The sequence below is a fragment of the Thamnophis elegans genome, chromosome 15, assembly GCF_009769535.1.
Source record: "Thamnophis elegans isolate rThaEle1 chromosome 15, rThaEle1.pri, whole genome shotgun sequence".
In the NCBI taxonomy this organism is placed as follows: Eukaryota; Metazoa; Chordata; class Lepidosauria; order Squamata; family Colubridae; genus Thamnophis; species Thamnophis elegans.
In genome coordinates, this window is record NC_045555.1 from 28,178,921 (window position 1) to 28,194,787 (window position 15,867).

A 15,867-nucleotide genomic window follows, 5' to 3' on the forward strand; every position below is an offset into this window, starting at 1 on the left:
ACATAAGTTGGAGATGGATGCCATCCCTGTTCCCCAATTGTTTATGGACGCCATCCAGAGACAATGGGCTACATCAACATCAGGCCTAGCTCCATCCAGCTCGGACAAGCGCTTTTATAACACGGCTGAGTGCCTCGACAAACTGTTGCTGTGGCCGACTGTGGATGCCCCAATTTCGGCACTTCTCTCTAGCACTACGTTATCGGGGTCCCAGGAGGAGGTCCTGAAACCTGAAGAAAAGAAGGCCGACCAAACCCTCCAGCGGTGCAGCCGCTTGGGCGGTCCGGGCTTCAGTGGTGGCTTCCTTTTTTTATCGTTCTAGCTTGAACTGGTTGCAGCAGCTACAGGGGAGAATCCCAGCCGGGGATTCCAGAGCACACCAGGACCTGAACAAAACCATAGCAGTGTTGCAGTTTTTGGCTGATGCCACATTGAGTGCCACCAGATTTGCATCGCGGGCCATGGCGTCCTCCGTGACCTCCCGTAGACTCCTGTGGCTGCACTCGTGGCAGACTGATCTCTGGCAGAAGTGGTGTCTGACCTAGGAGCCATATAAAGGGGGAGACCTATTCGGGGATTCCCTCACGCCTCTCCTAGTAGAGGGAATAGATAAGCGTAAGGTCTTGCCCACCAATTACAAGCAGGGCCTAGGCAACTAGATTATGGGGGATCCTTTAGGAACCAGGATTATAGCCCATCCACCTTTAGGCAGCAGGGTAACTTTGGGCAACGCCAGAGACAGCAACCATACCACCAACAGCGGGGCAATCAGTCCAAGCGGCCCTTTTGGGGCGGAGGGAACCAATTCTACCATAGGCCATTAGCCGCCTGGAGATCAGTTCCCCATTGGTGGCTGATTAATTCATTTTGAGGAGGTGTGGGAAGCCACCACTTCCAGCAGTTGGGTTATCACTACAGTTAAGATGGGTTTGGCCCTTGAGTTCCTTTCGTTCCATCCACGTTTTTTCATTCCCAGTCTCGGGGAATAGGCAACGGCAGTTCTTGATGAGCTTGGTCATACGTCATCTTCTAGACATTGAAGCCATCCAACTGGTGCCGGTTGACTAGTGTTTTCAGGGTTTCTTTTCTGTGTTGTTTGTTGTTCCCAAGTCCTCGGGGGGGTTGCAGGGCTATTTTGGATTTGAAGCATCTTAATAAATACTTGATATACCGATGTTTTAAAATGCATTCCTTGCAGTCAACATTAGAAGGAGTAAGGCCTCACCTCACAGAGGCATATTTGCATATACCTATACACCACTATTTCCTCTGTTTTTGCTACAATAACTGCCATTATCAATACAAGGCCTTGCCCTTTGGCCTCTCATCTGCCCCTCGGGCTTTCACTAAGGTGTTGGCCGCCCTGACAGCTCATTTGAGGACAGTGCCCATCAGGATTATGTCCTATCTAGAGAACATCTTGTTATTGTCACACTCTCGCGATAAGGCTATAGTGGACCTCGACACCACTGTTCATGCCCTCCAGTCCCATGGGTTTTCCATCAACAGGGCCAAGAGTCATGTGGTATCTACCACCCGCATTTTACACCTGGGGGCCTGGATCGACATGGAAGCAACTCAGGTGTTCCTTTTCGAGGAGAGACAGGAGAGCCTCTGACAGTTAATCTCCCAGGTGGAGAAGGAGAGCAAGGTTTCACTAGCTACCTTGTCTAAGTTGCTGGGGAAGATGGTTTCAGACATCACAATTGTCCCTTGGGCCAGACTGTACACCAGGGAACTGCAATGGCTCCTACTGCCCTTCCAGAAGGCACGGAGGAGTACTTCCCCGGCTAGAATCACCTTGCCTAGTGAGGTACGCTGCTCCTTCCATTGGTGGAGGTCTCCTGCGATTAGTAGAGGGTGTCATTTCGAGGTGGAGAACAGGATCACAATCACAACTGATGCGAGTCTCACGGGTTGGGGCGCCCACCTTGACGCACATTTGGCTCAGGGCAAGTGGTCAGAGGAGGAAAGTGTCTTGAGTATTAATCTCCTTGAGCTTAGGACCATCCGTCTTGGCCTCCTCCACTTCATAGGCATGGTCAAGGGGAGCCATGTGCGGATTCTGACAGATAACATTACAGCCAAGGCCCATGTCAACAGGCAGGGGGGCACCCGGTCAAGACAGCTAATGGGGGAGGTGGAAGAGCTGGGTCACTGGGCAGAGGTTCACCTCCTGTCCCTCGTCGCTGAACACATTTCAGGGGTTGACAATGTGAGGGCAGACTGGCTCAGCCGCTCTACTCTGGATCAGGCAGAGTGGAGATTGCATCTTTCTCTCTTCCAGGTGATTATGCAATGGGTTGGACAGCCATTTCTCAGAAATAGTAGGTCTCCTGCTTGAGCAGGGGGTTGGACTAGATGACCTCCAAGGTCCCTTCCCAACTTTTTTTAACTCTTATTGTTTCTGACGAGGGGTGGAGGAATTCACAGCCCTAAGGGGGAGAAAGGGGGAAGGCAAAGCTTGCTCACGGGATTAACGCCAGGCACAAAGCATTCTGATTGCCATGTCATTGAAGTGTTTTAACACAATTTATTTTATGCTTAAATTATCAACTAGATCATCCAGTGTTGGTGGGTTGTTGTTGTTTTTTCATACATATGTAATTAGAGCTATTATCAACAAATCCTGTTTCCATATGAAGATAATTAACAAATTAAAAGTATTTCACCAAAAACCCAAATAAAAATGCCCTTTAAAACACAGCAGCCTTAACAACCTATTATTAATCTGCTAGGATGATTACACGATTGGCTTCCTGAAAGATTCTACATCTTAGAGCCAGTACACAATATAGTAATATTTTTACAGCGTGCTGCCACTCTTGTTAGCTAAGAAATTCTCTTCCTTCCTTTCCCCCCCTTTTTTTAAATATCCCCCACTGGCGCTTCCAAGAGCATCACCCCAAACTGCCAAAAGCTGCAAGCATTTCCCCCAGTGGAAAGCAGGACAGGTAGCAACCCCCCCTCTGCAAAAGCAACTACTGTATATGTTATGGTTTCTGTTAAGTTTGAGATCGTTTCCAGCAGAAAAACTGGCAAGAGCAACAAACATTAGATGAGGGCCTTTTGTGTTTAAAGGTTATGGATAGGCTCCCACAAGCAGCCCGGCTCCCAAACAGCCGCCGTGCCCAGGGCGGCCTCAATCTTCCACCCACTGCAAGCAGAAATGAGGAGGCCTCCCTTAGCAGCTGTGCCCTGATGAACTGCGCCCCCCCCCCCCGGATCCCCTCTCTCACGTCGCCATCTAATATATTTGCAAAACTGGAAAAGTGTTCATCAAAATAAGGCGGAACGCATGCATCAAAATATCAGTACTCCGGAGAGAATCCTTGATTTCCCAGAACTTCAGATTTCCCCATCTTAGGAATCATTAAATTTGCAGCAGATTTTAAAGATTTTTTTAAAATCAAGCTAGCCTTTTTTTTTTTTTTGCATATACAAACATTATAATCGCTAAATATACAAGAATCTGTGAAGGTACATCCAGAGTACCTCGGCAGGTGTCACGGCCCTCCGAGACACTGATTTCTGTCCAACGCAAACGCAGGATCCAGTTTGTGAGCTAGGAGGCAGTGCCTGCTCAGCCTGGATCCTCTCCTTCGCTTTAGAATTTACACAGTGTTATTTACAATGAGACAAGCAATGTTAGTCTTTGTTGTTGTTGTTGTCTTAAAAAAATGAAAACCAAAAAAACAAAGGTGTATTTTAGTACCCTGACAGTTTGGGTCTGAGAAAAATAAGGCGAGCTGTTGTGGATTTTAATAATTTTTAGTGCCTTTCGGTCGTTTGAACCATTCTCCAGTGTCACTTGAAAATCTCTCACAACAGGAATTCCTCAGTTTCGCCATGGCTTTGCCTTGCTTCAGTGAAGCCATGGCTTAGGAGCACCCTGGACATCCGTCCTTTCTTCTCTCGCTGCATCCTCTCCAATGGTGTGAATGAAATGTGGGTTTCCATGCTTGTGTAGAACTGGCTCATGCTAAATTAAATTTGTTTTTGTTGTGTTCGTCACATAAAAACCATGCGGTTAATGTGTGGAAGCAGCAAACACACAGACGCGCGCACACGCACACACACACTTTTGTCCATGACTTGATAATTCCTGTTGGATTTCATTCGTCCTTGAGTTTCTCTCTAGAATACTGGCAGTAAAAGCACACAGTCTTGGGTCCCGTGGAAAAGGATGGAGAAGAGAGAAAGAGAAAAAGAATACCGGTGTTAGAACAGCATAGAGCCTCTCAACCGCAAATAATATTTCCGCATCTCTTCCATAAAATAGAAGGCCCACCCTACAGCCCCCACTGCGTTGACCCATTCATCTGTCCCAGGTTGGGCCATGTTGGACCACAGCTCCAGCTGCCCATAGACCTCTTGAGTTACAGCTGCCACCAAGAGGGTTCTCCAGAGCCAAGAGAGTTAGTACTTTTTTTTCTGATTATAGTTTTTTATTTTTCCATTTTCATAACATATAACCACATGTATACTATTACATAACCAACATCATATTGTATTGTTAAATGTTTACATCAATTCAACTTACCAACAACTCCCAAAAAACAATTATTGGCTCTTCTGCTCTCCATACACCATATTTATACTTTATCCATCCCTTTCTTCTCCCTCTCTCCTCCCCCTCCTTACCTCCTTTCTTCCTTCTGTTATCCTTCTCAAGTTTCTCTTCCTCTCTCCCTCTCCTCTCTCCCCTTTTCACTCCTCATTTCTCTCCTCTTCTCCCCCCCACCACTTTGCCCCCAAGAGGGCTAGTACTTAAAGTTCAAGGATTACCCACCCCCAGCTGCCATATTGGAACAAAACAGAAACATAGCCAGAGCAAGACATAAATCCAGTTTTTTTTCAAGTCCTGCGCTGGTTAAACAAGCTTGGTGTTCAGCCACCTGTTCAGGAAAATGTTTCCCAAGTCAATGAGCTTAAAGTAAACAAATGAGATTAGAACAAAATTTTCCAAGCTAGAAATTACCTGGTTTGTAGGTTACAAAATGTAACTCATATTTGATCAGGCTCTTAGTAGATGACTAAACTTAAATGGCGTAGAAGGACTGCCTGTCCCCCATCGTATCTGTCAGATCAGGCAGCTTCGGCTCCTTTCAGATTCTACCAATTAAGCCCTGTCAACCTAGAAAATGGGCCTTTTCTGTTGCAGCATGTGATTGCTCTCCCACCAACCATCTTCAGGTAAAAAGGTAAAGGTTCCCCTCACATTTATGTGCTAGTCGTTCCCGACTCTAGGGGGTGGTGCTCATCTTTGTTTTAAAGCTGAAGAGCCAGCGCTGTCAGAAGACGTCTCCGTGGTCATGTGGCCGGCGTGTCTCAACACCAAAGGCGCATGGAACGCTGTTACCTTCCCACCAAAGATGGTTCCTATTTTTCTACTCGCATTTTTTATGTGCTTTCAAACTGCTAGGTTGGCAGAAGCTGGGACAAGTAACAGGAGCTCATTCGTTATGCGGCGCTAGGGATCCGAACCGACGAACTGCGGGCCTTTCTGATCGACAAGCTCAGCATCTTAGCTGCTGAGCCACTGCGTCCCTAAGTATTGCCTAGAGTGAAGCAAGCCAAAGCTGGTATCTGAGGGGTGGTTTTCATTGCATAAAGATAAAATCAGTGAAATCGAACAAATCCAAAGTTCTCTTGGTTCCTGTAGGCTGGGGGTTAAACTTGATTTCATTGAGGGCCGCATCAGGGTTGTGTCTGACCTTTGGGGCCCAAGTAAGCCAGGGTGGGTGTGGCTGAGGAGGGCATGACCAGCTCAACATCCTACAGTCCTCTGCCAGCATATACAGAGCCCGGGAAGGCTCCATTTTTACTGGCAAAAGGCTGCAGGAAGCCCTCACAGCCGAAAACAGAGCCTGCACACGGCTCACTCCAGCTCCATTTTCGCTGGCAGAAGCACCATGGGCCAGTCATTTGCTGTTTCCAGGGTGGTCCTGCAGCAGAGGTGGGTTCCTACCGGTTCGGCTGAACCAGTAGTGATTTGGCGGCCTGGGTTGCTGGAACCGGCAGCGACCCAGGCCTGCCATGCCCCCGAACCAGCTCTCCTATGGGGCCGCCATCTTGATTTTCACATGTGGAGAACAATTGTAATTGCACAAATTTAATTTCCCCCCCCTTTTTTAACAGTGTGCAAATGTGCAGATGTATTTCTGTGCAAATGTGCATGCACGCAGAGCACGAATCAGGTGTGCGCTTGCAAAATTTTTGCATGCACCGAACTGGCAGTAATGCCGGGAGCAACCCACCTCCGCCCCGCAGCCAAATCTAAGCACTTCGCACACTGGGTCTGGCCTGCGGGCCTTGAGTTTGACACCCCTGCTGTAGGCGATCCAGAAAATTAATATTTAAGAGAACAGCCATGGCTGTGATTGTTATTGTAACAACTCCAGAAAACCCTCCCTTCTCTCTGGGTGTTCTTTTCACTGTACCCAGAGGGCCCCCATCTCATTGAATGATGCCCAACGATCAGCCCAACGATGGAAGGACCCTGCAAAAATTGCTAAGCCAAGGAAATAAGCTCCGAGTTTCTCATTGCTTCGCAAAGATTTCTTCATTGCTCAATCCAAGAATTAAGAATACAAGAGTCATACATCCAACTGACCATTCACTGTTTGGCTGTTATGAGTAGGTCGTCTTCTCTGCATGCCGGGCATCTTTTTTCATTTTCACTTTACACCCTTCTCCCTGTTTTAAAAAAAGAGGACACACTATCATACACCAAGTGGAGGATCTCATCATAGCAATTATACAAGATAGGGGATCAGTACTAAACCATTGAGGAGGCAGCGAAAGATGAGTAGCTGGCAGCGAAAGATGACGACATGTGTGATGACGACACATATAGCACCATTCCGGGCTCATCATCCTGAAATAAGTTCGAACAGAATTCCAAATATTTCATTTCTCCTTCCCCCACTTTACAAATATCCCATGCTGGGTGATTCCAAGTTAGCAGACCCTTTGCAAGCCAAATTCTGCTGATTTAAGGAAGGTCCAAGCTTTAAAATAAGTAGATTAGTCATGAAAGGGGGAACTGGGAAAAGGGAATATTTGCCAAAGCAAAACCTATCTGCAATAAAGATACTAAAAGTCCTTCAAAGGTGTGTGTGTGTGTGTGTGTGTGTGTGTGTGTGTGTGTGTGTGTGTGTATGTATGTATGTATGTATGTATGTGTGTGTATATATATATATATATATATATATATATATATATATATATATATATATATATATATATATATATATATATATATATATATATTTCCATTTCAAAATTCACAGCTTAGCAATACAGTCAAAACCTTGATTCTTCAGACCTCCAGCAGACGGCATGTGCAATGGGCATTTTGTTTTTGTTTTGGACTTCATCCCTAAATAGTGGAGAAAAGCCATGATTTTCACAACATTCCAGACAACTGATCTAATTTATAGCAAGTGCATCACTTCCACCATCATGTTCCTTTGTGTCATTTGTCTCTATTCCCTGCCATTAATGAGAAAATTGTAAGAAGGGCAGACAACGCAGACAAACCAGGGAAAACCATTGACAATTACCCAAAGGATATCAATTACATCAATGTTATCAATTCCATTTCCTCCACCCCAACTGTCCATTCAGTTGAGGTTTTGCTGCATTTTGCGAAGGAATATAGAAGATGGATATCCAGGGTTACAGGTAGTCCTCAACTTACAACAGTTCGTTTAATGATCATTTGAACTCATGGCAACAAAAAAGTGACATGACCATTTTTCACACTCCAGCATCCCCATGGTCGTGTGATCAAAATTCAGATGTTTGGCAACTGACTCATATTTATGATGGCTGCAGTGTCCTTTTGCAATATTCTGACAAGCGAAGTCACTGGAGAAGCCAGATTCACTTAACAACCAGGTTACTAAGGTAGCTACTGCAGTGATTCACTTAGCAACTGCAGCAAGAAAGAATGTAAAATGGGACAAAAGCCACTTAACTAATGTTTCACTTAGCAACATAAATGGGCTCAATTGTGATCGTACGTTGAGGACTAGCTGTACTAGCTTTGAGGAAGATTTTATTGGAGTAGCTTTTTACATTTAGGTCTTCTACAACTTCTAACCCTGAGGTCCAATCCCTCTGAGAGGCAGTGGGAAAGAAGTGGGGAACTCCATGGAGTCTTGGCTGGGAGTGGGGTGGAGGGCTTAAAATATTAGGAGGTTTCTGAACCAGGCCTGTGATTCTGGACAATTATCCCCAAAACCCTTGGAGAATTAGGGACAATCAGATCAGGCTGGTACAGAAAGTTTAGACCTTGGACAGATTCTTAAATTTCAATGCTGCTTCTGCTGTTCCAAAAAAATATATTCATTTCCTCCCTGTCCTGATTTGTTTGTAAACAGTTACTAGTTTTTCTTGCAAATCTTTGCAATCTTCACTTCATGCAACCTGATGCATCTGTCCTTCTTTTTCACATCCTGCCATTGCTCCCTAATTAAAACACGCACCCCTTTTAATTATTGTTTTTACTTCAATGTTAGATTGACAAGTCACCAGGGCAAACTCCAAAGCAGTGTGGGCCCGATAGCCATGGGGAAAGACATTTCCTGTTCTGCCCCGGGGTTTTCAGATTCCAGGTGTAAGGAGCATCTTCCCAAGAACAGAAGGTGACAGAGAAAGATGGAGATTACAGCTCTGTCTGCTGGATGTCTGGCAGGCAGATATGTTTGTCTCACCCACAGCCACACCATCTCCCTTGCTATAGCCAGTGGATGCATAGTTAGGTATGCATCTCCCCAAGGAGCATTTGAACCCCACATCCATCAAGCATCCCCGGGATCTGCCCTCTTCTCTTTGCCTTTGATGGTCCATGGACCTCTCCCAATTCACTCCTAGTGCCAGAGGCCAAGGCCAGCAGCCAATCTCAAAAGCTGTTTGATCTGATTAGCTTTTCTGGTGGACTGGTGTCATTGTAAGAGGTAAGGAAAGTACTAACCATGTGGTCTCCTTTTCAAGGATGAGCAACAGCCTTTGTTTATTAAGTCCTAGGCTCAATATTCCTCCAGTTTGTCAAAAGTAGCATCCAGGTGAGAACCTGGGCCTTGTGCGGTCATGTATACCTTATTATTTAAAAGAAGACAGGTGATTAGAAAGATTGAATGTCTTCTTTTAAAACATAAAATCTTTCTGCCCAGTTGATATAAAACTTGATGGCCACCTGAGTGTGAAAACTCATCCACTGGGAGAAAGAATAAAGGTGTTCTGGGAGAAGGGAAGACAACATGTGAATCGGATATCCATTTGGACTTGAAAAACCAGGTCATGTAATGGGTCAAGGGGAAAAATACCAATGTGGCTTCCAGGAGTTGAAAACCACTGGATGGCTCAGAATCTGTTTCATGCTTGGACTCTTGATCACTTGCCACACTGAACTTGTGCACATCCTGCAGTATCTATGGGGTGGGGGGGGGACTCATTTTGGAAGGTTTAGCAATAGCACTTAGACTTACAGTATATACTGCTTCATAGGGCTTTTACAGCCCCCTCTAAGCAGTTTACAGAGTCATCCTCTTGCCCCCAGCAATCTGGCTCCTCATTTTACCCACCTTGGAAGGATGGAAGGATGGGTCAAACTTGAGCCCGGTGCAATTCAAACTACCAAACTGCTGGCAGCGGAAGTAGCCTGCAGAACTGCACTCTAACCACTGCACCACTGTCACTCAAAGTTTAGCCTAAAATTGCACCCTCAATGCCCCACCCCCAAGTCCTCTTAGTTAGTACCAAAGAAAATTTTCAGAACTTTCTCTTCCTTTGGTAGATGAAACTGACCAGGAGGCAGAAGATGGAAAGAAAAAAGCACCCACAGGGAAGAGCCTGAGAGAGGGTTATTTTGCTAGTAAAGGCCCACTAGCCAGAAGGGCTTTGGGGATGGTCCTTTGGAGCCAGAGGGTGAAAGAGCAGCCAAACACAGAGGCACAGGAGAGTTTCTCCTTTCAGATCAGGCACACCACTTGCTAAAAGCACAAGCATTTTGCCTTGGCGGGGACCGGGGGGGGCGGGGGGCGGCAGAGGTTAATTGGCAAGCCACCAGCCATTCAACTGCGTTTTGAGCGTAGAGGGACCACTGCACCCCGCTCAGTTCTTTCATTACCCTGATAGGTTTTTTCATGTGTGGGATAACAAGGCGTCTTAATACTTTCCGGGTAACCTGTGAGAAATAACATAGGAAAAACAAAAGTCGATATGGGTTCAGCCCGAGTACGGAAGGACAAAGAATCCATAATTTAGGACTCAAGAAAGAAGGAGAAAAATGAATCTGCAGAATGGAATTACTTTTCGGGTGACGGTATTGCCTTCTTCGTCCGTGAACTGCTCTCGCGTGACTGATTCACCTGGAATGTTTTTGGCTTCCTCACCCTAGTAGAGAACAGGTCAAAGGGTTAGCCCTGCTCACTTGGGGCCACCTCCTGCTTTTCAACACCAGTCCAAGCAATAAACTCATGCCAGGCCAGGCAAGATTTTCTTGTTAGAGACAATGGCCAGACATCTAGAGTGTCTTGGGACACATGATTCATAGTTTTGATTCTGGGGATCATGCTGAAGATATACTTATGTTGTCAAAGGCCATTTATGGGTGGCTGCTGCTTTCAGGAAACAGGGGCCAGTCTTTCCACTCTGGAGAGCAATTTATGCCATGGTTGGTGCTATGTATGTAGGAAATTTGTCTAGGAAACTTGGGGCTAAACCCCTGGAGAAGGCTTTGTAGAAACTCCATCCAGGAAGTTATAGAGCACAATCACTATTTCCTTTTGATAGGCCTGAGAAGTTGTTCCTCTGAAATAATTCTTCCCTGATGCCATCTCAATCCTCCATAAATCTTTTTTTGAAGACAAAGTTATTACTTGTACAATTTTCTGGCTCTTTATTCAGGAGAAGCCCATGCTTAGTTGCGCTGGTCCTACCTAGTACCTTGAACTAAGATTAGTTCTTCATGAAAAACAGCTCACCAGAATCTCTCCCAAGATGAGTTTTTAAAAAAAACAAGAGCCGCTTTATTCCCAATGACTTTGGGCAGATAAGGCTCCCCACTTATCTAAAGAGAAGCTCCAACTGGTTATTATTAGGGACTGGATGAGGGCTAACAAACTCGTGCTCAACCCGGATAAGACCGAGTGGCTGTTGTGTTTCCCTCCCGCCAATTTGGCAAATATTCCATCTCTCAGGCTGGGGGGTCAAACATTATACCCCTCAGACAGGGTCCGCAACTTGGGAGTCCTCCTGGACCCACAGCTGACTTTCGAACACCATTTGTCAGCTGTGACCAGGGGGGCATTTGCCCAGGTTCACCTGGTGCACCAGTTGCGCCCCTACCTGAACCGGGAGGCTCTCACAACAGTCACTCGTGCCCTTGTGACCTCTAGGCTGGAGTACTGCAATGTGCTCTACATGGGGCTGCCCTTGAGGAGTATTCGGCGACTTCAGCTAGTCCAGAATGCAGCCGCGCGAGCGATTGTGGGTGCACCTCGCTTCACCCACGTAACACCTATCCTCCGCGAGCTGCGCTGGCTACCTGTTGATCTCCGGATACGCTTCAAGGTGCTACTTGCCACCTATAAAGCCCTTCATGGTAGTGGATCTGGGTACTTGAGAGACTGCCTACTGCCGATCACCTCCACACGACCCATTAGATCTCATCGTTTAGGCCTCCTCCGAGTTCCATCCGCTGGCCAATGCCGACTGGCCACCACGCGGAGGAGAGCCTTCTCGGTGGTAGCCCCGACCCAATGGAACAATCTCCCCGTGGAGCTTCGTACCCTCACCACCCTCCAGACCTTCTGCACAGCCCTTAGAATCTGGCTATCCCGTCAGGCCTGGGACTAAAGATTGTAACCCACCCGAATGGTATGAATGTTGCGTTTTAATCATGTACTGTCTTATATGTAAAAGTCTGTTTTCCCCCCCTTCCTTTGGATTGTGAGCCGCCCTGAGTCCCCCCAGGGAAAAGGGCGGCATACAAATAAACAATCTAATCTAATCTAATCTAATCTAATTATTTAGCACACAATCACACTTGTGCAAGACATTTCATTGTATGGGAAGCATCATCGCATTAGGCAAAACACTGAATGATGAGAGTTTTAAGAGCCTTAAACAATACCAGGATGGCTGCGGACTAAATTAGCCACATAGAAAGATTAGACAATTGATAACCTTGTCTTTATGTTGCTAAAATGAAGACAAACTCTTCTGTGTCCTTGTTTTTACTCCATCTCTTGACAACTCTGGGGAAAGCTGAACAAACTTTGAGTGTTCATACAAGGTAGAATATAAACTTGAATCATCATGATTATCCCGACGGCATCAGCAGATCAGCGTCACAACCTACAACAAACAGATCAGCTTCCTCAGAACTACCTTCACAAGGAGCCTTAGGAAAATTGGGAAGTCCCCAGGATTCCTGTCAAACTGGATTGGGAGCAAAGCCCAAACAGGTCCACAATGGCACAAAACTGGAAGAGGTCCAGTATCTCTGTTTACATTGTGATTTGGAGATGACAAGTTCTGGATGGAGGTGTTGTAATAATCTTCTACCCACCCTTAATGCTCACAGTATTCTTTACTGTTCAACAGCAGTAATTGTGTGTGCTGGTATTTACACAAGAGGCTTTGAGGCAGACATCAAGAAGAATGTTATGAGAAATTGAGTTAACACATTTGTTTTGAGAGTGTAGTTGGTTAAGCTATGGGGCTGATTCAGGACCTTTTGGCTCTTAAGATGAAAGGCAAAATGGCATCAACTATGCATGGACAAACACAAGCAGGATCGATAATGGAATCCTTCAACCCTGGTTGTGGGACAGACTGGCTGCTGATTCTCAATGCAACAGACAAGCAGAGGGCCTCCCAAAGAGCTTGACCCTTTCCCCTGACTTTATCTTTCCATCTGTAGCGTCCCCCAATTACTATACCACTGTTGAACACATGTAGGGTATTCAACTACATTCCAGTGCATTTAGAGTCATGCATATACAGCCATGCAACAAAGGATGAGATTATGAGCAACAACCCAGACTGCAATCTGGTAGGTCCACCCAACAGATCTACAGATTGTGCAAGGGACAATACAAAGAGAGTGTCTAATGGTGAGCCACACTATCCGCACTGCAGTCCAAATCCACTCCATGCCAATACCGCACAATACCTTCAGAATGAACCGCCGGCGATAAACCCTCGTAATGATCCTCTGCTCTTCACCTGAACTTGAATCACTCTGAATCTCACATTCACTGTCACTGTCACTGAACTCCTGATAAATGTAGTTTTAGGACATTTTTACTGGCTCATTGAAAACATAAAAATTAATCTGAGCAAGAAGATGTCAGAGTATGAATATTCATAGACTGGAATAGGCAACAGATCAGCCAATGGTGACTGTTTGGCTAGACATGACAACAGGTCAGACAATGGAGACTGTTTAGAAACTGAAACAGTATTTGCTGTGTGAGCAACAAGGAAACAGCAAGGAGCCTGAACATGGCTTAGCTCTGAGGATCTGAGTCTGTGCTGAGCTCTAAACTTGTCTGCTGTTCTGAACAGAAACTGAAACTGTTCTCTCCTCTGCCTATGTTTGCTTGTATTTGCTACCAAGTTGGAAAACCTGCTTTTGGTATTGTATATTTATTCATGTGTTATATTACCTATAAAGAGAATTTAATGAATCCTGCTGAATCAGTTATCTGTGTTTGCTTTCTGGATGTGACTGCTGCAACAAACTCTGACAGAAGAAAGGGAAAATGGTTTCCCCCAAATTTAGATTCACCTCCCTCAACTACCATGCTGGGAATGTGTGTCATTTTGCCTCATATCATTTACGGCATAAAAAACAGAGTTGCACATGCTTGCAACAGCTGTAAATTCTTGTGTCTACAAGCTTTTTATGAGGAAGGAGGGACCAGAGTGCAGACACGCCCTTCTTACACATTGCCCCACTATTCCTTGCTACCCTCAAAGATCCTTTCATGTTATAGCAACAGCTCTATTTTTTCCAAAACTCAAGCTAGTCTCACAGTGGTATATGCCCAACGCCCCCACCTCTTTCTAGACCAAACTAAGATTAGTAGCACATTGTTGTTGTTGTTGTTAAACAAGATTTGAAAACTACTTGAAAAAGCAGTTTCAAATTTGAGTTATACCAAGAATTTTGCTTAATTCTGCAGAACAGCAAGGTAAAATAGTCCCTTATGCTTTAGCTCTCCCATCCAGCCTTATGTATATTTTCCCAGCCAACAATGTATATTCTGTCATGGGAAAGAATGGCTGAAAAGTGCACTATTTGCATGGAGAATCCACCCTCAAGCTGGAAGTAAGTAAGTTGCTACTCAACTGAAGAACTTTCTAGGGATTTCTGCCACCCCAAAATGGGCTAAGCTAGGATTTGATGGCATTTGGCAGATGGATGCATCTTATATATATTTCCTGCCCTTTGTAGGACTTTTACTGATGGGTCTCAGCTCAGTTTTGTATTGGGCACAAGCATCTCATTGATCTGTGTATCCACACCAGTGGTGAAATTCAATTATTTTTTACTACCGGCTCTGGTGGCCGTGGTGTGGCTTGGTGGGCGTGGCTTGGTGGGCATAGCAGGGGAAAGATACTGCAAAATCTCCTTTCCCACCCTACTCTGGTGCCAGCCAGAGGTGGTATTTGTCGGTTCTCCGAACTACTCAAAATTTCCGCTACCGGTTCTCCAGAACCTGCTGGATTTCAACCCTGATCCACACATTGAGAATCTGGCTTTAATCAAGGTCATCAGGGAGTTTGGAGAATGAATGGGGAGGGGGAACTGATTCCCACATGGCCACACAAGGGTCCCTGGCATGCAGCAGCTGATCCCTCGGCCCTGAGACATGGAGGGAGGAGCAGCTGTAGAGGAAGCAAGAATGGGTGGCAAAAGATGGCCTGTCCCCTCCTCCCTGAGCAAATCAAAGTTTGTGGCTTTTATACCTTTTGTTCTGAAGCAGCTGCTGTCCCATCATCTTCCTGAGCTTTTGACCTTGGCTTGCTGCTGTCAGAAATATTCCAGCTTGTCTTTTTCATGCTAACAGGCACAGAGGTTTTAGGTGTATCAACTGCTGGCTTGCTTGCCTCTTGCAAGGATTTGTGGTGGGATGTTAATGAGATTGTTTGCTGCTCAGTTCGCAGAGAGCTTTGCATTTTTGGTTTCACAGTTTCCTTGTCGCTCTGTTTTCCTTGGCTGTTCACAGAGTCCTGGACAAAAGTCTTCCCCTTTGCTTCTAACGTGGATTCCGAGTAGCTCCCGTTGGTCTCCAGCTTTCCTGCTTCCCCTTTGAAATATGAGGTAATAGAATCTCTGCATTGACCAGGGCTGCAAGAGAGGAAGAGCCAAACCCAAGAAATAAGTCATGGTATCATTGCATCACCTCTCCATAGCTGCTCATCAACAGGCTGGCATTTCTGACTCAGAAAAACCCGAGACTGCAGCTCTAGGCAAGTCATTATCTACAAGTTGTGGCTCTGGGAGTTGAGATCATTCCAGATGTGCCACAGGATGGATCCAGCCAATACGAGCCTTGAAGGATCATTGTGATCCTCTTCAGAAATAAAATCTGGACTTGAGCAAGGTGAGCTCTAGTCTTGCTCCTCTGGCTCCAGAATGGCAAGGTGCTTTTGAAAAGCAGACAAGCTCCACAAGGAAGAAAGATTTTCCCCCAAAGGATATTGACACACAGATCCTGGATTCTTGTGGAAACAGCCTACAGCTTTTGAAATTATCTCTCTGTGTTCCCAACGTTATTGGAACAGCTAACAAGATCCTGATAAAATTGCCAGATGTTGTAGGCACATCCACAAGGAGCAGGA

The 15,867-nt window shown here is 45.7% G+C and overlaps 1 protein-coding gene across 1 annotated transcript in view; it reads right to left on the bottom strand.

The window, feature by feature from the left end:
- Positions 1-2,513: 2,513 nt before the first annotated feature.
- ANK3 (ankyrin 3) overlaps positions 2,514-15,867 on the bottom strand; it is a 309,147-nt gene continuing 295,793 nt past the window's right edge. The window contains 6 exon segments of the mRNA XM_032231543.1: positions 2,514-4,166; positions 6,617-6,699; positions 10,139-10,195; positions 10,321-10,404; positions 13,190-13,351; positions 14,992-15,373. Coding sequence (XP_032087434.1) covers positions 6,634-6,699; positions 10,139-10,195; positions 10,321-10,404; positions 13,190-13,351; positions 14,992-15,373 — 751 coding nt within the window. The 3' untranslated portion in view covers positions 2,514-4,166; positions 6,617-6,633.